General features: G+C 30.9%; 3 protein-coding genes across 12 annotated transcripts; 2 read left to right on the forward strand and 1 right to left on the reverse strand.

Annotated features, from left to right (window-relative positions):
* Positions 1-2348: 2348 nt before the first annotated feature.
* Positions 2349-9353, reverse strand: LOC101493320 (pentatricopeptide repeat-containing protein At3g62890-like). 9 transcript variants are annotated; one of them, XM_073369156.1, is made up of 6 exons: positions 9213-9353; positions 5906-8527; positions 5328-5446; positions 4129-4272; positions 3319-3394; positions 2349-2651 (listed from the first exon to the last, which is right to left on the reverse strand). In XM_073369156.1, exon 2 carries the CDS (start codon positions 8469-8471, stop codon positions 6231-6233), a length of 2241 nt encoding a protein of 746 aa, XP_073225257.1. In that variant the 5' UTR covers positions 8472-8527; positions 9213-9353; the 3' UTR covers positions 2349-2651; positions 3319-3394; positions 4129-4272; positions 5328-5446; positions 5906-6230. The 9 variants fall into 9 exon arrangements, with proteins under 9 accessions (XP_073225257.1, XP_073225255.1, XP_073225254.1 ...); XM_073369154.1 differs by having other exon boundaries at positions 4129-4228; positions 5906-8626; positions 9213-9351; XM_073369153.1 differs by having other exon boundaries at positions 4129-4264; positions 5906-8626; positions 9213-9351.
* Positions 9354-9486: 133 nt separating this feature from the next.
* Positions 9487-13143, forward strand: LOC101492988 (uncharacterized). 2 transcript variants are annotated; one of them, XM_073369157.1, is made up of 6 exons: positions 9490-9628; positions 9902-10132; positions 11163-11300; positions 11490-11597; positions 12540-12604; positions 12701-13143. In XM_073369157.1, the coding sequence occupies exons 3-6, from the start codon at positions 11217-11219 to the stop codon at positions 12846-12848; spliced, it is 405 nt and encodes a 134-aa protein (XP_073225258.1). In that variant the 5' UTR covers positions 9490-9628; positions 9902-10132; positions 11163-11216; the 3' UTR covers positions 12849-13143. The 2 variants fall into 2 exon arrangements, with proteins under 2 accessions (XP_004500092.1, XP_073225258.1); XM_004500035.3 differs by lacking the exon at positions 9902-10132 and having other exon boundaries at positions 9487-9628.
* Positions 13144-20505: 7362 nt separating this feature from the next.
* LOC101493847 (small heat shock protein, chloroplastic-like) lies at positions 20506-21993 on the forward strand. Its single transcript, XM_004500038.4, has 2 exons — positions 20506-20790; positions 21406-21993. The coding sequence occupies exons 1-2, from the start codon at positions 20574-20576 to the stop codon at positions 21894-21896; spliced, it is 708 nt and encodes a 235-aa protein (XP_004500095.1). The 5' UTR covers positions 20506-20573; the 3' UTR covers positions 21897-21993.
* Positions 21994-22293: the final 300 nt, after the last annotated feature.

Raw genomic sequence — 22293 nt, forward strand, 5'->3', positions numbered from 1 at the left:
TAGTAGAAAAACCAATTAGGAGAAAATTATAATAAACGAAAAAAAGTATCCAATAAAAGAGTGTGTCAAATAGAGTATTCCTGGAACTACTTGATGTTCAAATGTTTTATTTGGTAGTGCCTTTGTGAAAAGAATAATTTAACACATTTTCCAACAATATCTCATATTGGTTGAAATTCATGTGAGTCTCGCTAAATTTAAATGGGACCCACATAATTTGGTGGGTCCCACATGAATTTTAACCAATATGAAGGAGTGTGTTGCTAGCACTCATCATGTGAAAATATCCACAAGATTATCATACTAGTGAATTTGTGGAAGGCTATAGGGCCACTCTTCTAAGTTCATGAATGACTTAGGATTATCTTCATAAAGGTTTATTCTCTCAAAAGACCAAACCACAAGTCTCTTGTATGTGTTGAATCATAAACCTCAGCCAAACACATTTGTCTCATTATGTAGTGCTAAAAGTTCCAAAATGGCTCTTTATTTTACAAACTTATACTAATATAGGCCTTTTCTAACATATTTTAAATTGAAAAGATCACATTAAAACAAAAAACTAAAGATAAAATATTCAATTGAAATTTCTGGTTGCATAAAATGCATTATAGTACTTCAAATGGTAAATGATTTGTTTTTGCGTGTGCACATTTCTTTTTGTTTAATCTTTATAGAAAATTGTCAAGATAATCTAATTTTGGCCATAAAGTAAGTAAAATTTGTAAGCATCAATTCATTTCCATTTTATTGTTTTTAAAATTGAATTCACCTTATGTTACATCCTTCTGAAGACAAAGCTTAGGCCTTAGTGATTCTTAAAAGGTGAAAGCTTGAAATTGAAATTGTTGAAGTTGTGGGATTTTAGAGAAAATGAGAAGAGAAAATAATAAGGGTTTGAATATTATTGATAATAGTTTTATGCTAAATTGATTACAAAAGACTCAATATTAATCTCTATTTATAGAAAAACATAGACTCAATCCTAAATAAGGAATAAATCATAATAATAATGAGAGATATTCTAAGATATTTCTATGATTATAAATTGATCCTATGAAATAACTCAAGATACTCTAATATAATATAAAAGATCTTATAAGATATTTTCTAATATTCTAACACTCCCCCTCAAGCTAAAGCTTACTAAGTTTTAGCTTGTTACAAGAAAATAATGTTTTGCTCTGCAAAATAATAAAAATGATGGAAAAACAACTCAGGGATGCAGGTGAAGTCGAAGATAATTGCTAAAAATATAGCCTAACCAAATAGCTTATATGATGATCAGCTTGAGAGAAATTGATGGCAAGCAATTGAACAAAGCAAGGTCTATTCTTCTAAAAACTGCATTTGGAAGCTTCAAACCGATAATATTGGAGAGGTGTGCTTTAAGGAGAGAAAGGCAAGGTCAGTACATCTGGGACAAATTGTCATGCTAAAGTGTGACATGAAAATAAAAGACATTGTTAGAATGACCATCAATGGAAAAAGAAGTCATCACTAATATGATTCATCTGTGGGAAAAGGGACACCACCGCAATGATCGTCGGTGGGAATAGAAGCCACTGTTATAATCTATTAGTAAGAACTAAATTGCATAACAAACACCAAAGAGGAAGCAGCGCGACTCTAATGAAATGAAACCATGATCGATCAACGGAGTGAGAAAATGCGTCCAAAACAGGAAAGATAATGGTTGTTTGAACATTAACACATATTTTCGTTGATCAAAATTGGAAAGTAAGGGCAAATCTGGAACGTGAGGTCGAGGCAAGTTCAACAAAAAAGGTCACGTCTAAAACGGCTGCCAGACGCGCAGTGAAGAGAGGCGACGCGTGGATCTGACGTGCGGTGGACACTAAGGCGCGTGCGATGGCTTTCTGCAGTGCACTTTGAGGTGTGGGCCGATCTGAAAGGGGCGAAGTTGATGGAGTGGTCGTTTGCGGAAGAGTCGCTGGAAACAGTGACAGTGACAGCGGCAATAGCGAGCTGAACGGAAAAGGAATGATCAAATTGGAAAAGAGAAACTGTGATTATATATTCCCAAACTGTTGGGAACTCGACAGCGGAATAGATGCGAGATCGTTCAAGGAGGATCGAAATAGGCTCTGATACCATATTGAAGTTGTGGGATTTTAGAGAAAATGAGAAGAGAAAATAATAAGAGTTTGAATTTTATTGATAATAGCTTTATGCTAAATTGATTACAAAAGACTCAATATTAATCTTTATTTATAGAGAAACATAGACTCAATCGTAAATAAGGAATAAATCATAATAATAATGAGAGATATTCTAAGATATCTCTATGATTATAAATTGATCCTAAGAAATAACTCAAGATACTCTAATATAATATAAAAGATCTTATAAGATATTTTCTAATATTCTAACAGAAATGAATAATCTAAACATCAAGTAATAATTAATTGCACCACAATTTTTTCACAAACTAGTATAAAGAAACTTGATTGGAATTTTAATATTTAAAACTTGTATTTTTGACAGAAATTTTCAGTACGCCACTGGTTGTTGAAGAAGTTGGATTGATGATCTTTTGTATCTTAAAGACATTCCACGCAGTGTTATTAGCGGCATGTCCTGCAGGTGCAAACACATGCTTAGTAGCTTCCCCTGCATTTCCCCCAAACCTGTTGGCCAAATTTGATGGATGAATTTAAATGTAAATAATAATAATATATTGAAAAACAAGGCATAATTTTTATCAGTGCACAAGAAACATTTGTTAGCAACAACTAAGTCTATTCTATTGAAGATATTATTTTGAAGGTTATTAGAACATTAATCTGTAACACCTAAATTGGACAACATTTTATATGGTTTATGCAGTTCGCACACGTGAAATGTGGTTAATGAAGTGTTAAATTTGGGGAATAGATACATCAGGTGTTGCAACTCATTAATAATCTACTGAATTTCATTAACCACAATTTTCAGGGATTTAAATCTATATGTATTTGAAACACCTAAAATTATGGTCCATAATGTTCAAAGTTGTAGTTTATAAAATTTAGTTAATAATTAATGAGGTATCTGATCTTGATATACTCATTAACCACATGTACGAATTACGTTTACCATATAAAAAGTTGTCAAATTTAGGTGTCTCAAATTATTTTTCAGGTAACATTGCTGGAACCTTATTGACCCTTGTTTTTGGCCATAATATGATATTTATAATAAGAGACAGCTCTATATTTGGGAACTGATGCTAGTTGAGGACTAAAAGAAAATTTGAATTCGGGAAGCTTGAAGGAAATAGTAGAATCAGTTGTTCGGATTGAGTCAAGCCTTTACCTGTTAGAACTCATTTTGGATGCAACTTTGGAAGTGGCAGAAAGATTTTGTTTTTCAGCTGGATCCAGAACTTTGTCTGCATCATCAGAAGAGAAAGAGAAAAGTCAAGATGATGTTGCATGCACCCATGGCGTGTTTTGGTTATTTGTATTTGCGGAAACAGGATTATATGTGATATATTTTGTACGAAGAAGACTCCTCTTTTTGTGTAAAATCTCATGTTCTAAATTTTATTCATTGATCTATATATAGAGCAAAATTGTAGTTTAAAAACTTATCATATCCATAAAATAAAGTACAAATCTTAAACATATTCAAAACAGAAATATAAATTATATATCCTAATGATATCTTATTCTAAATCTTAAATATATTTAAATCTAAATAAAATCTTCTAAAGATATTTAGGCATATTATTCTCAACATGCACTTTGTAGCCTCAGGAGATTAAAATGTTCTTCATGCTTCTTAAAACAAGATGTGAAAAGAAAAAACGAAAAACTAGTAATTGTTTACTTTGTGAAAACATTTTTGTTTTTATTTTCTAAAATTTTGGTTGAAATTAACTTGCTAGTAAAAACTGAGACACTTGAAGTCAACCATTATGATGGACAAAAGATGGAATATTAGCTAGGGATAATGCATTCTAGAAATAATTAAAATAACTCTTTTGACATTTTTATTATTTCCAAAACTACAGACTCTTTTAACATTTTTATTGAAAATAACTCCTGATTAATAAGTAAAATTAATACAAATTTTAAAATAAGAAAATAGAAAATAGAAAATGACTTGACAGTAAAACAAAACCTTGTTGGTGTAAGCATTGCTGCAAATGAAGATACCCTTAACAATCTGACCAATCCCTCCAGCAATAAGCTTGGACAGAAAATGATTGTAATCTTCAATCCTAGGAGCAAACTCCTTCCAATCAAGATCATTCTCTCTACTCAACTTCAAGCCAGAAAGGCAATAGACTATAAATGTTACTTACACTTTTTTTCATAAAGTGTGCACAAACAATGTTATGAGATAGGAACAAATTCATAGACATGCCTAGGCCCAGTGGCAATATCCAAAGACACAAAAATAACTGGAAACTGAAAATTAAGCTTGCAGTTGTGGTGGGTTTTCCTGTAATTACATCCACCAGCAGCAAGACTCACAAGCTCAAATGAATAAAGAGAACCCTTATGGAAGCATGGATCCTAGCTCCATGTTACACAAAGACTTAGTTCATCAAAACATAGTTCAACAATCATGAAATACATTGAACAGGAAAACAATAAAGCAAACTTAACTACCATAATATATAGTTCATCAAAACAGATTTCAAAATATGTAGAATTTTAAAAACCATAATGAAATAGAAAGCATATTGAAATATATTGAAAAATACAGTGAACAGGAAAACAATAAAGCAGGCCTCAGTATCCATGAGAACCAACTTCATTGAGAATGGGATTGTTTTCCTATTGAAATCAGAAACCATACATAGGCAAATGGCCTTAGCTTTGATATGATGGAATATTTTTTGAAACAAATTCCAATTCAGCGAATTTCTTTGCACGGCCAAACAAGAGCTTTATCAGCGGCTACCATATATAAATCATGTGCTTTCCTTATGAATTTCTTTGCTAAGTAGTCCATCCATTAGTACAACTTTTTTAAAAAATGGGACACTTAAGTATCAATTTTAAGCTGTTAATTAGAGTTAAGAAGCACAAAACCTAGTTCGCCGATTAACAGGAAGCACACACTCCCTTTACTAATTTAAACTCTGCTAAAAGCCAATTGAAGAAGAAAAAGAGAAAAAGCTTAAAATAACAACTGTGGCATCTTTATGTTTTCTTGACAGCACACTCTTATTCTTTAAAACTTTGCTAAACACCAAAAAACAAAAAGAGAAAGACGAAGAAGATCAGTATCCAAATCAGAAAGGAAAAAGCAAAGAAAAACATTGAAAAAGAGAAAAACAGAGAAAATAATTTGAAAAGGAGAGGCCGAACCTGTCTTGTTGCCAAAAACAGGGGAAAGGATCAGACTCTATCAATGGCATATCAGAAGACCAATTCATAAAACTGGTTTCTTGCTCATTTCATCTAGATATGCAACGACTCTTCGGTTTCTGTAATTTTCAGCAATTGAAAAATTGAAGTGATTAGTGTAAGTCTACTGAGGTAATTGATGATAACCCAATAAAAATAAAGCAGTGGCTATGTACGCTGAAGTGGCTGGTACTGGTAATTACAATTTGATCCTTAGTTAAGGTGTAATGATCTAAGCCACTATTAACACATTCCCTTAATACTAAATGTCACAATAAAAATTAAAAATAATATCTCACATTTAATTAATATTTCACAGTTTGTGCAGTGTACTGTGCATGCATTCTCCTTATTAACACCCAAATACCTAGCCAACTAATCATACCATAACATTAACTATTTTATTAATTACTTTATTTACAGAACTAGACCAAAATTATTTAACATTTGTACTCCAAAAATACCATATTTTGTGGGAAAGTTGTTACCTCAGACTCGGCCACTTTATATATGTAAAGAGGCTAAAAATATAAAGATACCTGCAACCAATGTAATAGATTTCTTTAGATATTGATCTCCTCAAAGTCCAGGACTTGAAAAGATTTTGTTATCAGCATTAGAGAAATTGGATCGATATCTTGTGAAGTATCCCGTGCTCTGTTGCCCTAATCTCTTACCAACAAGAGCTTTTGGGAACAACTTGCAGCATACAAAAATCATTTGATTCAACATCATTGAGACAGACCAAATCTGGAAAAATCTTCAATGCTACACGCTTACATATTTGAGTCCAGAATATTGTTAAGATTATGAGTTCAGTGTGTTTTCCTATACACATTCATTTTAATTGCACAAACAGTTTTGCTACCAAAAATCCATGCAGGAACAAGAACCATGCTTAAAGTGATGAAAGCGATGACGATCCCTTATTACAATTTCACGATCAAATGCTTTGGAGATTAGCTTCACTACAGTATGGCAATCATTGCATATGCGCAAATTCTTCATTATTCTGATAGGAGCTGGTGGGGCAATAGTAATTAGCCCAAAGGCAACAGCAAGCTTCTCACTGTGGCTGAAAAGGGCAGTTTCCTTCTCTTCTTCATCTATGTCTAGAGAAACCTCACTTGTGATTGGTGCATAGCCCTCAATCTTTAATTTTGCAGCCATTACATCTAACATATGCTCGATGTCATTTATTTGAGGGTGTGTCTTATCTCCCGCAAGGAATTCATGAACTATTCCATTTGCTTCGAGCATGCTACAACCAGGCATCTTCACCACCCCATGCTGTGCCATAATTCCCCTGATTTCAAGAACATCTCCCCAATTTCCTTTTGAAGCATATATATTTGACAATAAAACGTGGAAACCATCGTGGTCAGGCTTTAGCTGGATGAGTTTCCTTCCCAACCTCTCTCCCATTTCATTGTTATGGTGCTTTCGACAAGCCCCAAGCAAAGCACCCCAAGTAGCGACATCAGGTGCCATCGGCATACTCTCAATCAGTTCCTCTGCTTCTTTAAGCAAACCTGAGCGTCCTAAAAGATCAACCATGCATCCATAATGCTTAACGTTTGGTTCTATCTTGTGTTCTTGCGTCATTGAACTAAAGTAGTGGCGCCCCTCATCCACTAGGCCCATGTGTCGACAGGCCCCAAGAACTCCCATAAATGTTATCTCATTAGGAAGCGTCTTGGTTTTTTTCATATCTGCAAACATGTCAAGTGATTTCTCTACCAAACCATTCATTGCCAACCCAAGAATGAGAGCATTCCAGGTAGAAACCCCCTTTTCCTCCATTGCATGAAAAACCTCTAATGCATTTTCGACACATCCACATTTCATATACATATCTATAAGTGTCGTGCCCAAAATGACATTAACACGCAATTTATTTTTACTTATATATGCATGGATCCATTTTCCCAAGTCCAAAGCAGCCATTTGGGTGCAGGCTGAGATGACACTCACTAAAGCAGTCTCATCCGGCCTTATTCCGAGAAGCTGCATTTCTTGAAACAAAGCTACAGCCTCTGAGAAACATCCATGTTGAGCATAACCCGATATCATAGCACTCCAAGACACAACATCCTTCTCAACCATGGAATCAAACAATGTCTTAGCATCCTCAACTAAACCGCACATCAAGTACCCAGAAATCATTGAGTTCCAAGATACCAGATCCAACAGGACACCACTATTGAAAAGTTTCTGAGCATCCAATATCTCCCCGCAGCTTGAGTACAAATGTATCAATGCATTCTGAAGGCTAACATAATCTTGAATCCCAACTTTTGCTGCCAAACCATGCACTGACCTCCCCATCCCGACAACCGAGAGGCTTGTACTAGCAGAGATAGCACTAACCATAACCACCTCATCCACCATAACCCCATTAGCATTCATATCCACAAACAAAATCAATGCCTCCTCAGACATTCCATTCTGTTCATAACAAGAAATCATTGCGCTCCAAGAAACCATATCCTTTCCTTCAATCTGATCAAATAGCCTTCGTGCCTTTGCAACACAGCCTTTTCGTCCAAATAGCACAATCATGGAATTGGAAGCGATCGTGTTCCTCTCCAGCATCCGGTCATACACACATTCCGCCTCCCCAACATCACCAATATTAACATAACCAGCCAAAAGGGTATTCCAGGAAACCAAATCCAACACAAGACTTTCCTCAAACACACGACGTGCACTCACCATGTTCCCACAAACAGCATACAAGTTAATCAATGTGTTCCTAACATAAACATCAGAATCAAAACCAAACTTGACAACATGGTCATGAATCTCGTTTCCTTCGAGTTCCGATACCCGGGCAGTGCAGGATCGAAGGAGAATTGGGTATGTGTAGTGATCAGGTGAAGAGTTTTGAACCAGAAAGAGCTTGTAAAGATTGAGAGCTTGATCGGGCGAATTGTGAAGTTCTAAGTGAGCGCGCATGACGGTGTTCCAAATGAAGGTATTGGGGTTGTGGAGGCGGTTGAATATTCGGAGGGAATAATGGAAAGGAACAAAATTGGAGTGAGTAGCGAAGTTGATGAGCCTGCTTGCGGCGTAGGTGTCTGTGATGAAGCCAGTGAGGATCATTTGTGACAGAATCTGCTTGAATTGGTTCAGCCATTGGCAATGATGTAACTTTGTCTCTAAGATGGAGAGGTTTATGGTTGGAATTAAAGTTAGTCTTCTGACATGTTCCACCAACATTACAAATACAACAAAAATATGATAGCTGCTGAAGTTACCTATCCATATATCAAAACAGTTAGACATACACGAGGCATAATAACTTTTACAACATTAACTCTATTTGAAGAGATGGGTGATCAACTAGGTCAAAGTACTGGGTCAGTGGTTGAACCAATAGGTCACTTATTAAACAGCATGACCAATAACTACTAAAAAACTCTATAATATTCATCACATAGAAATTTCATACTTGTAAGTTGTAAGTTCAATTAAAAATTTCATACCATGCCTTAAAAAATTCATAATAACAAACTAATTCCACAAGGTCGATATGCAATACCAAAAAGACAAACACTAACATGACACATAAATAAGTTCCAATGAATGACATACATGAGTTCAAAGTTCAAATTAGAACAACAAAAATAAGGAGACGAAATAGTCAATGAACCCAATTGAACATTATTAACTACATTTCTTAAGATATAAAAAATAATATATATTAATGGGTTGGATTGTATTTGTATGTAATGTAGTTGTAGCAGAGTAACAACAAGAGAAGACAAAAAAACAAATTGCAGAACAGACAATAATAATAATAATAATAATAATGTGAAAAAGAAGAATGAAGCAAGAACGTACCTGGTGGTGGTAGTGTGCGACGGTGCTTCTTTCTCCTTCTCCTTTTGAGCGAAGGAATCTGCGGCTCTGGGCCGTGAGGATGAGACGGAAGAGGAGATGGGCGGCTGAAGCTCGACTAGGGCTCTCCCGGTCTAAGAATCTATCAGAGTTTTTTATTTTATTCTTTATTCTTTTAATTAATTAATTAATGGTTTGATCCGGTTTTACCCCGGTTCAACAGATCCAACTGGTCGGTCCGAACCGGATGTAAAACTATATGTTGACTAATGATCTGTATTTTATCTTCTATGAACACTCACATGTCCGGAGGAGCGTGATCACCTTGTTACGAATTGAAAACACATAATCCCTTAGAAAAAGAGCATCAAAACTAGTAGCAGGAAAGCTTAGCAAGTTTTGGGACATCACTGTGTTCGGTAATCCATTTTTGTCTTTCAGAAACATTATTTTATGATTGTGTAAATCTTGTGATTTATGTGAAGTGTATGTTTCTTTAATTTCAAATATAAAATTCAATTTTTATTTTAGAAAAAGTATTTGTAATTTCAGACTTTTTAAAAGCTCCTTAAAATAATCAAATTTTCATTTTTTTTTTTAATTCTTATTAATGAATAATAAAGGTTGAAGAAATGGGTTTTTAAGTTGCCTATCTCCTGCTTGATAAAATGCCCATGTTGTTATTGTTTCAGGGGAAGTGATTGTTAGCTTTAGGTGGATGGTTCTAATGATGCTCCAGACCCAATTTTTTTTTTTTTTTTGAGTTTTCTAGGTAGCATATGAGTGTGCTTGGTGCTTGATATCTATTATGACCATAATTGGCAACTGTATGAAAAATCAGAGATCAATTGCATTGTTGATATTGCTTATGTATGGTATCAATGGCACAAAGGCCAATTTGTATGCTGATTTGATCTAAAGAGGTTTGTGAATTGTAATGCTGATTTGACATGTACCTTTGTGCAATATGATTTTTCTAATCTAATCCATGAAGCATAGGTCTTGTATAGGAAGTGTTGTGGCATGCCTTTAATGTATTGCCCTTTAGGACAAGAATTTCTCTGCTGCAAATGGTTACATCCCTTAAAGTGTATCTTGTTATCCTTATGCATAGTAGTGTTCTATCTGTCCTTTCTATTTGAACAATGCTTTCACAAATTGCTTATCTTGCATTTTAATCCCATAATGTTGTTAATCGCTTTCATTTCATGGGACATGACATTTGGCTTACTGCATATAATATCAAATTGAGATTTTATGATTACTCCTGACTTTGCCATCTTTGCTACTTTATCCATGCTCTTTGGAAAGGAATACTGGTTCGTCTTTCAGTTTGTCATTCATTATATGAAGTCATTTTTACTCTTATTTTGCATATATGTATGTTCCTTACCAATGATCACCACTAGTTGACTTTTTTTGTCCCCTGTTAGTGCCTAATAGTAATAATAGCCATTCATATATTATATATATATCGAGCCTTATGTTTGGCTACTGGTAGAGTGAGGGAGAGTTTATTTTCTCAGTACATAGAACATAAATTTTTGTTGGGTTTATGGTATTTTTGAGTTTAATGGGCATACACTGCAGTGTGATTTAGTGATACATTAGCATCCAATGCGGGCCTTCTATTTTTCTATGTCATATGCAGCTACAAAAGTGAGGTGATGTTGTGAAATAGTGAAATTTTGTTGGATGTTATTGTAAAACTAGTTTACACTGTGCATATCCTTTAAATTCATTTTATATTTTCTTTCTTTGCTTGTTTTTTAACTTTTATCCAAATGTGAGAAAATATATTTTTATACCAATTTTTTCGTTGAACCAAACATAAAAATCAGGCCGGTTCCTCCCTTTCCCATTGCATCTCTTGTCCTCTTACATTACTATTCCAAGGATAGATATTAATTTCCTTCTAATATTTATGACTATACTAACAAATCCTCTTTCCAGAATCACCCTACTTTTGCTGCGCTGGCGGCTGTGGTCACAAGAATAACCAAAGCTATGATGGCAGCCATTCGTAGATTCAACACAGTGGCAGAACCAACTGCACGCCTAACCAGATTCTCTCTTCAAGCCCCAAAATATGTAAGCTTCTTCCCTCTTTTAATGGAAATATCAAATCAATATAAATTGTGTCAATAAGGCAAGTGTCAAAACCAACATTCTTATAGAAACCTTGGTTGAAATTTTAATTGGTTTTAAGTTGGAAATTAGAGTTGATTGAAATGATTACATCTATTGTTTATGTTACATCCTTGAACATGATTGTTTCAGGTAGAAGTGGAATTTGCTAATGGTAGTGTATTCAAGTTGTCTGCTGAATTTCTCAGAATAAATAGCCCTGCAGTTGATGGAAAAATCAGATCAATTGGAGGTGAAAAGGTAACTTCACCATTTAAAAGTAATTTGTGGAATTTTGATTTACAAGATAAGTACTCCATATTAGATTTAGTATGATTATACTTCGTAATCACTTACTCTATGAAATTTTGTTTTGAATTCAGTTGATTCCTTTCTAGTTTGTAGTGATACTTCCTTTGTTAATGACCCGATTGAAATTGGTGATATCTGGGAGATGCCATGTGGGAATCATGTCTGGAGAACTACTAGATAACTATGGTTCTGCAACCCACGTCGATCTTTGTTTGGCAAGGCCAAATCGCTAACTTATAGCATATAAACTGTATGATCAAAGTAGAATTGTTTAGTGACGATCTTCTCTTGCGAGCTTATAGCGTTTTTTCATGATCTTATAGTGTTTTATGATATGCTACTTTAAGTAGCGTTTGGTCTTATAGCATGTCATATTTACCATCATTTTCTTAGATTCTTAATTGAAAAATTTAAATAATCATTAAAAGTTTATTTTTATGTCATTTTATATTGAACAGTTAGTTCAACCGCTAATTTTACTAAACACTTCAAATTTAATTAATTAGCTTATCCATTCTCCACTATAAGTTCATGGGGGAGGAGCATGAAGGGCATGAGAAAATTTTGCAGTGGCTTCTGCTGGGTTTAGGTTGAGCAGATTGGATCTCTCTCAATCAATGGTGTTATGATTTTTTTCATTAATTGTCTTTACATTTTTTCCATCTTGTAACGACGTGGGTTTTAGCCATAGTCTTCCTTTTCCTACAGCTTCTGGTGTAATTACTGTTACATTTCAGAAGATTTTCACCTCTGAAAATAGTGCATCTATATCTCAGTTTCCTTATATCAGTTTGGTTGCTATCATAATACTTCCTAATTACTCATTTTGTGAAATTTGATTTGAATTTAGTTGATTCCTTCCTAATCATACTTCTTTTATTGATGATCTAGGTGATATCTGGAAGACGCCATGTGGGAATTATGTCTGCAGAACCAGTAGGAAATTATGGGGTAAGGTACTGCAAATTTCAGACATTAGAAATACAATTCTTTGCCTAAATCTAATACTCTCTCTCTCAACTAAAACCTGATTGTTGGATTGAATGGTCCAGGCTCAATTTTGATGACTTGCATAAAACCGGTATTTATTCCTGGGATTATTTCAATCATCTAGGAAGCAACAAGTTTACCCTTATGAGAAATTACATTAAAACACTGAAGAAATACGGGCTTAGTCGAGATCCACGAGGAAGAAAATGATGCAGATGTGTTGGATGTTGTCACTTAACAAACTGACCCTCTGGTAACTTCATTTGTTGAAACTGAAAAATTGTAATATTGTAGATTGTGTTGAATGAAATTTGAATAATTGGCATCAATATAATAAGTCTACACTTAGAACTTATAAGAGAAGGAAAAATAGAATAGTGTTTTGCATTCTTTTTGTTAACTGTGTTTCTTCGTTAGCCTGGTATGAGCAAAAGACCATCTCATCATGTACTAAGGCAGTTCTGTGTTTTTTTTTCTTTAAAGCTCTTGAATTCATTTTGGATCAGGTTTTATTTTAATTATTATATATTGGATAGCAGGATCGCGGATAGTGGGATGACCACTGTTGCGAAGGTTGAAAAATAATATATAAATTAAAGTATTAAACATAAAATACAAAAAGTATACAAAAATACTAAAAAAAATAGCAAAACACACAAAATTAAAGGGGGTAATCATACTTAATAACCAAAGTCCAACATCAAAATTAAATTCTAATAGTAATCACAATCAACAAAATAGAGAACAAAGAAAAAGAAACAAAGTAAAGTTACAAAAAGAACGAAAACAGCAAAACATGAACATAACAATGTTGAATAGAGCAAGAACAGAACGGAACGATATTGACCGGAACAAGAAAATGATCCACTTACCAAGTATGCTTCATGGTTAAGGATCCACTTACCAAAGATTTTAGATAAGGATCCACTTACCAAAGATTCTAGATATTCTTTCAATATCTCAACATTTGAAATGTGTATCAACTTACTCCAATAAAGAATATTGTCATATTATATTAATGTTCATACACACTAAGGTTTATATAAATTAGATGTTAAGTAATCTAATAGTCAATATTTACTAGTAATTTTAGAAGTTATTTGTTGAGATATAAAATAGTTTTGAAATTTTATAAAATTAATATATTTGATAAGAACTTTTAATTTGACAAAATGACTATTGATATTCAATGTCCATATGAAGTTATCAAGTAGAGTAACTATGTCAAGAATGATTCATGAAATAAGTTTATCGCACACCATTTAAAATAGATATAAAATTACTTTTTTTTTATAGAGGTATTATAATTACTATTAGAAATTTATACACAACTACGAAATTTGAACTCAAATTCAAGACATAATGTGCAGTTTAACAATCTTAGTATTTATTAGTTGAACTAGGATTTAAGGACAATTTAAATTACCCTTTCTATTCTAATATATATTTAGACAATAGTATGATCTTTATATTATCATTTTACATTATAGAAGGTTGAATTAATATAAGAACAAAAGTTAACAATCATTGTAGCCCTTAAATATGTGGACTTGTGTTACTATAGTATATAAATGCATTAATACTATATTAATATTATTGAGTGTGAGTGAATTTTATGTTGTAAATTTCATGGATTGAACTTATTGACAGAATATATAATAGATAATCAAACTAACTAATGAAAGATATATTTAAGAATGAAATTGATTAACGACAAACACATGTGAGAATAATTTTTAACTTTGATAAATTCAAATACTAACATAACAACGACTAAAATAGTTGTTTATTCATTAAAACTTTTTTGAGATAAATTTGTCAATTGTATTTTTAGGACCAATTCAAACATGTACTGTTAATTTAAATTTATTTTTTTAAAACAAATGTATTTTAGCAATTAAAAAAATTGATATTTATTGGAAAAGATGTAAAAAAAAATTCAATAAAAAATTATATAATTATGTTACATTTACTTAGTAAAATTATTGAGAGTTTTATTGAAGATTAAATTTATACTTTTGATAATTGTGTATTTCTCACTTTCATTTTTATTTTTAAAAATCTTATTCACATATTCAAAAAATGTATTAGAAGAAATCATCTATTCTATACTTATAATAAATACAGGTGTAGCCTTTAAAAATTCAATAATATCTTTTTATGATTATTTTTTTCATCATATATTTATAAATTATTACTTTATACATGCAAAAAAAAATAAAAAAAATGCTAAAGTGTTTTTGGAATTTATTTGAAATTTAAATGTAGAAAAAAAAATTAAAAATTGTGTAACTCAAAGTTTGGAATTATAAAAATTAATGGTATATTTATTTGCAGTGTCTTCTATTATCATTTTTATTGAAAACAAAAAATTGTAGAAAAAATATTTTTATTTCAAATTTTAAAAACATTTTCTTTGAAAATATTTCAAGAAAAAATGAATAATTAAAAAAAAAAATTGTTTTCAATTAAAAACGTAGTGGCATGATTTGTAATTTTAACAACATTGATTTTCTTTTTACTTCCGCTCTGTTTATTTGATACCCTTTTTACTACTATAACAATTTTTTTACTACTATAACAATTTATTTTCAACAGTAACAATTTATTTAATTATACGGTCTTATTTCTTTTTACTACTATAAATAAATAATAAAAGGGTATCATGAGTAACGTTAAATAAAAAAGTTTAAAATCGAAAGAAAAGTGAATAATAGATAAGTGATAATAATTTTAATAAATAAAATATATAACAAATATGTTGACTAAATTAGTATCAACCTGAGTAACAAAACTTCAGTCAAAAAGAAGGAAAAAAATTGAGTGACAAAATTAATATCAACTATACAAATAAAAAAGAATAGTAAAAAAACTATACGAATAAAAAATAAATAAGTTTTTTTCAGTAAAAAAGTTATATTAATTTTTTAAAATTAATAATTTTTTAAAATTAGTAGAATGCGTTGATAATAATATATTTAAAGTCGTTAAAATTAAAAAAAAATAATAGTATATTATAGCAAAATGCTGACTAAACTAGAATGTCAGAAATATCTATGCATTAATTTTGTAATGTTTATGGGGCCAAAAATAATTAATGTAATAATAATGACTATTTTATAATTGTATTTAAAAAAATTTAAACTTCATCTTTAAATATTATAAGTTCAAACTCTTATATTGAAGTAACAATTCATAGGCAAACAAATAAATTAAGTTTCTTTTCAAGAAAGTAAAAATAAAGTAAGTTGATTGTACATTAAAAGAAAAATAAAGACATTATTTGTCCATATTTACAATTTTATTTGTCTATACTTAAAATTTTATTTATCTATCATAAGCAACATATCACCTAGAGCATTTTTAGTGAAGAGTGTTTTACTCGCAAAGAAATGATATTGAGTTGTAAATTGATAGAAGTTAATCTTTTAATCATAGAGATTCACTTGAAATTTAAAAAGATTAATTTGACAAAAAAATAATAATTAACTTGTTTGAAACTTTAAATTAATCAAGTTATTGGACATCTGGTATAATTCTATATTTTATATGAATTCAAATATTATTTGAAATAACGTCTTCAAAAATGCTATAAATTAATGAAAATTAAAAATTTTATACGCTGTAAACTAGCAATTAATTTAATGAGCCATAATCTTGTTTGTGCTTTGTGAACTACTTGATGAGATTATTTTTTTTCCATTAAAAATGAAGGTTGTCATGTTTAGTATACAATATATTTTATTATATTTACTGTACCATTTTTATATGGTGATAATATTTATGAATAAATAATACAATAAAAATTAATATCATTTAGTATATATGTGATAGTTGTTATTATAACTTTTACTATTCTTTTATTAAAATTCGGTCAAATAAAGTGTATTTCAAAAAAAAAATATTTATAAAATATATTTTATTAAATAATAGTTAAAAGTTGGTCAAATAAAATGTATTTCAAATATTTTTATTTTTTGAAAATTAAAACAAATGTACTTTCAAAATCTTGAAATTTCCAAAAATGAAAATATTTAAAAAAAATGAAAACATGAAATTGGAAACCAAATAAATTATAGGATTTTATATTCAAAATTTATTTATTATCCTATGACTCAAAAAATAAATACGATAAGTATGTTTTCTTTTTGGTTGGTACAAGATAAGTTAGCTTTTAATTATACAGCTGCCACCGTCAATTGGCTATGGGTAAATCTAATTAGGACTTGAATACTCGAAATCTTAATGAGTTTAGTTAATAAATATCGACTATTTTTAAATAAAAAAATTATATCTTTTAAAAAAAATTGTAGTTGTAAATTGTATCTTTTAAAAATTATTTAAATTATTTAATAATTAAATTAAATTATTTTGATAAATTAAATATTAAAATGACAATGTTATACACTTTAAAAAACTAAAATAATAATTTATCTATTAATTATTGAATAAAAAAAAAACCAATGGAACATGAATTTTTTTACTAATATATCCCTTTTTTTTAACTTTTAAACCAAAATACCTTATTTTGTAATTTATATACCAAAATGCCCTACTTTTTTGGGCTAGTTGAAGGTCGTGGTCTAGGGGTGTGACCAGCTGAAGCAACTTTTCTTTTCCCCCAGTAGGAGGTTGCTGGCCGGGGATGCGACCTCCCAAAGGGTTTGTTAAATTTTTGTTAATTTGTTCTATGTTTTATTTAATTGTTAATAATTTAATAAATGATTAAATTAATAAATAATTATATTAAATAATATATTAATAATTAATAATAATAATATATTAATAAATAATAATAATAATATATTAATAAATAATAATAACAATAATTATTATTATTAATTATTATTATTGTTAATAATATATTAATAAATTGTTATAAATTGTTATTAATAACAATGTTTCCTAGTATGACTAGGTACCCAACGTAATCCATATTTTTTTGGTACTCCTGTATTGTCCATTTCAGTTCTAATGCGTTTGCTTTTTGGACGACATTTCTTGACTCTCTACATTAGTGGATTGTAACACAACTTAATACCTTCATATTGTAGCCAATATCCTTTGTTTGGTATGGGTGGGAAGGCTTCGTCGTAGACTTTTAGTACCGTTTCCTCCTTGTACACATCAGGTATAAGGCTCAAATAATCATATTTTATGCTAGAACATTCTGCTATGACATGTGAACAAGGCATACGTTTACCTTGATATTTTCCACAATCGCACCACTTGTTAGGAAGGTTTACATTGAAGTGACTAATTGGTCGCCCTTCCCTTGGAACTACTGTCTCGTGGACCATGAAAGTATGGTTGCTCCGATCAAAACTATCTCCACTCTATGACTATTGGATTTACTTATTTCCAATTTCATAACATTTATGCAAGTTTCTATGTATACCTGACCAGAAGCTAAAATTGACGCGTGTCATTTTTCCATGGTTGGAAACAATGTCCCTGTTTTAAAATAAGTTGATTGGACCAAAACAGTGATGAGAAGGTTGCGTGTGCCTTTTAATACTCTATTAATCGACTCTACAAGGTTGGTTGTCGTTTGACCCCAACGGCTACCTCCATCGAATGCTTGAATCCAATCTTGTCGAGATATATTGTCTAACCATTTCAAAGCCTCCGGGTTTACTATGTCGATTTCTCTGTGGTAGTATCGATACGTAGGCTCATTAATCGAGTAAACATGTATTGAAATAGTAGACAAACCATTATTACACTAATTATATAATTTAGGAATGAAATTATTAAAAATTACACTAATTATAAAAATTAATAATGAAATTATTACTCATAGAAATAACTTTATTCTTCAAAGCATTGTTCGGACACAAAACATATGCTTTGACGGAGGATCTTGCCACCCATTATTCAGATTATTATAAGCACTCTTAATTGATTCGTGTCTATCTGAAATTATACAAATGTTGGGTTGCGGAGTGACGTATTTAAAACCAACTACTTACCATTTTACTAATTTTATTATAATTTTTATTTTTAATATATTTGGCAGATTTAATTCTGGTGGTTTAAATTTCTGTAAAGTTTCTCATAACGACATAGAAGGATACTGAAAAACAATTTATCACATGATGGTTGACGAAGTAATATATTCATTCACATTTATTTGAACTTTTTAAATATTTTGTTTTTAATACTTGATATAATTACTTTAGCTTGTTTTTTTAAATATCAGTTCTATTGGAGACCTTATCTCATGTTCCAACATGAAGTTTCAGAGGAAGAGATGGTCACTTGGACTGCATGTACTTATCTGCATTGTTATCATATTGTTGAAAAACATCATACAGATAGGGTCACACTTCAGTTCGGCTTCCCTCAAAAAATACCAAAACCACCTGAGGACATGAGAGCGTACCATGAGGTCGACATGAGGCAAGGGGTTGATGATAACTGGAACCGGGTTTGGAGGGAAGAAATTCAACATTGGAACGAGCGTCATAATTACATGTTGCAAGGTAAGATCGTAGAAGGTCTTTTATGCCACAACAAATAATATATGATTTGGTTTAGACAGCACACCAAATTATTTATATCGGTCCAACAATATCTCTGTGATCCCCATTTGCAACCACCGTCATATCCTTCTGTTCCGTCGACCTCCCAATCAAGCCCACAACAACAAAACATGACACAACCGTCTCTATCATCATCTCATCTACATGTCCCTACTACAGAAGTTCCATATCCACCAACGACTCAGTACTACATTCTGGTTCCAGAAATACCAACCCCCGGTCATCCGATAGAAAGTGGGCTTTTCTATAATTTGTTTGGAACTCAGTGCACAACTCCTAAGTCGGCTTATGTTGTGTTTGACTCCATGTATATCAATCCGACTCAAACTTATATAGAAGGAGCTGGTAGTGGTTCTAATCCACCTACAACTAACGTTTAGGATGATGATCAGGATGAACCAGAAGAACCTCAACTCGTTCAAAGGGCTAGACGAGTTATCCTAGATGTGGAACTGAAGGTCATTTAGGTGGACATTAATAAGATGTATTTTTTTAGTTAATTTAATGTATTTTGCTTCATGTTATTAATGTAATTTTTCTTATTAATGTATTTTATTTTAAATTTATAATATAATTTACTGTTTTTAATTTTAATTACTTTTAATAGTTATAATATTAATTTACTATTTTAATTTTAATTATTTTTAATTATAACAATTTTTAATAATAATAACAATAATAATAATTAATTATTATTATTATTGTTATTATTATTTATTAATGTATTATTTAATATAATTATTTATTAAAATATTAACAATTAAATAAAACCTAAAACGAATTAACAAAAATTTAACAAACCTTTTGGGAGGTCGCATCTCCAGCCAGCGACCTCCTACTGAGGAAAAAAAAAAAGTTGCTTCAGCTGGTCGCTTCCTCAGGCCACGATCTCCAACTAGTCCAAAATAATAGAGCATTTTGATATATAAATTACAAAGTAGGATATTTTGGTTTAAATTAAAAAAAAAAGAATGTATTGGTGAAAAATCATGGAACATGCCTTTATTTAAAAAAAAAAAAAAATCTATATTGTTCTCACGCTGACAACAAGAATGAAACTCACATTTTTATAGAATATGAATTAACGTTTTATCAACTGAAGTCATCTTTATTGTTAACTTAATTAGAGTATACTTAAAAAAACTAAAATTAGTAATTATTTTAAATATGTACATCCGAACTCATGGTGGAAGGTGGGAAAGAACTGTATGGAGAAGTCTAGAACACCCCAAGTCACAATCACAATATCACGTGATGAAATTTTCTCAAGCATCTTTAGTCTAGAAATGTCCATTGCATCCTATAAATTTCAATACAAACGTCTACTTTTGTGTCTTTACCATTATACAACAGTAACACTCTACTAGCATCTTTGCCAAAAGGCAAAAAAATGACAACAATTATACCAAATATGAAGTTCTATGCCCCCACTTTATCTAACAGAATAAACAAATTTTCCAATGTCAAATTGACAACATTGTCAAGAACAAGGAATCGAACTTTTTGCAACAACGTAAAGGCTATGGCTGGAGATGAAGCAAGCTTGCAGAGAGTAAAGCAGCAGCAATTGCAACCAAAGATGAAGGTGTCACAAGCTTCACCTAGAGGTAATAATTGACAAATAATTATTATTCAATTCTTTTTAGGCTTAAATATATTTATTTATATACTATATTTTTATTTTTGTTTTAAATTAAATTGACCAACTAAATATATTTGATTATCAAAATAATTTACATAAGATATATATAAATATATTTTTATAATTTTGATACATTTAAAGACTATTATTTACGTATTTTTGTTAATAGTATGCGCTATATATTATTTTCATTTTAGTCGTCACTAATTTGGATTAATCAATGTAATATATTTTTTTCATTTTAGTCTTTATGATATGCTCTTTTTTTTTTTTTTTTTTTCATTTGAGTGCCTATATTAAAGTGGCTAAGTCCACATAAATCAAATATTACATGAATTAAAACAAAGAAATAAATATTTTCAGAGACTAAAACAAAATAATATAGACGAAAACAAATAAAAAATTACTGGAACCATTCAATTAAAAAAATATAAGTACTACAAACAAAAAATATGGATATAATACAGGGATATAAAAATTGTTTAAATATTAATAAAAAAAATTATTTAAATATTCTTTTTATTACTTCATCAAACATTGATTTCAGTGGCACTGATAAATGATACTTTTCTTTTTACAGTATTGTTGAACCGGTTTCCAGTAGCTAGGACAGTGCAACAAATGATGGACACAATGGATAGGATTGTGGAAGATCCTTTGGTTTACAGTGACACTTCACCTTGGATAGTTGTGGAAGATAGTGAACACAATAGGGGGAAAATTCCTTGGGAAATAAAAGAAGGAAAGAAAGATTACAAAATGAGATTCAACATGCCTGGTATGAACAAAAATGATGTTAAGGTATGGATTGAAGAGAACATGTTGGTAGTGAAGGCAGAAAAAGTAGCAAGAGAGCACCATCATGAAGGTCAAGCAAATGGCAATGAAGAATTAAGTCCAGAACATGAAGATTGGCCTGCAAATAGCTATGGTAGGTATAATCATAGGATTTCACTTCCCGAAAATATCGAGTTTGAGAAGATTAAGGCACAAGTTAGAGATGGTGTTCTTTACATCACAATCCCTAAAGCCAAAACCAGTGCAAAAGTAATTGGCATAGATGTAGAGTAACTATAAGCTCATAAATTGAGAGCAAAGAATATTTTAGTCCTTAAATGTGTGAGGCAGTATCATTATAATTCTTAAATGTATCGAAACTTCAAAAACATCTCTAAGTGTTTTTGTTAATAATTTTATAAATCAAACTAATAAACAGAAGATAGATTTGATGATCAAATTAACTAAAAAAACACATTTGAAAACGAAACTAACTAACAAATTACACTCTCGAGGATGTTTTTGTAATTTTGAAAACATTCAGAGATTATAGTGACCGTGCTTGACATATTCAAGGACACAAGTGGTTGTTTATTCAAAGTTTTGAGTTAGTTCAGAGATACATTCAGTTTTGGTAATCTATTTTTTAAGATAATAGACAAAAAGTGATTGTGTTCCTCTATCTAATTAT

Source organism: Cicer arietinum, chromosome 5 (assembly GCF_000331145.2).
Source record: "Cicer arietinum cultivar CDC Frontier isolate Library 1 chromosome 5, Cicar.CDCFrontier_v2.0, whole genome shotgun sequence".
Lineage (NCBI taxonomy): Eukaryota > Viridiplantae > Streptophyta > Magnoliopsida > Fabales > Fabaceae > Cicer > Cicer arietinum.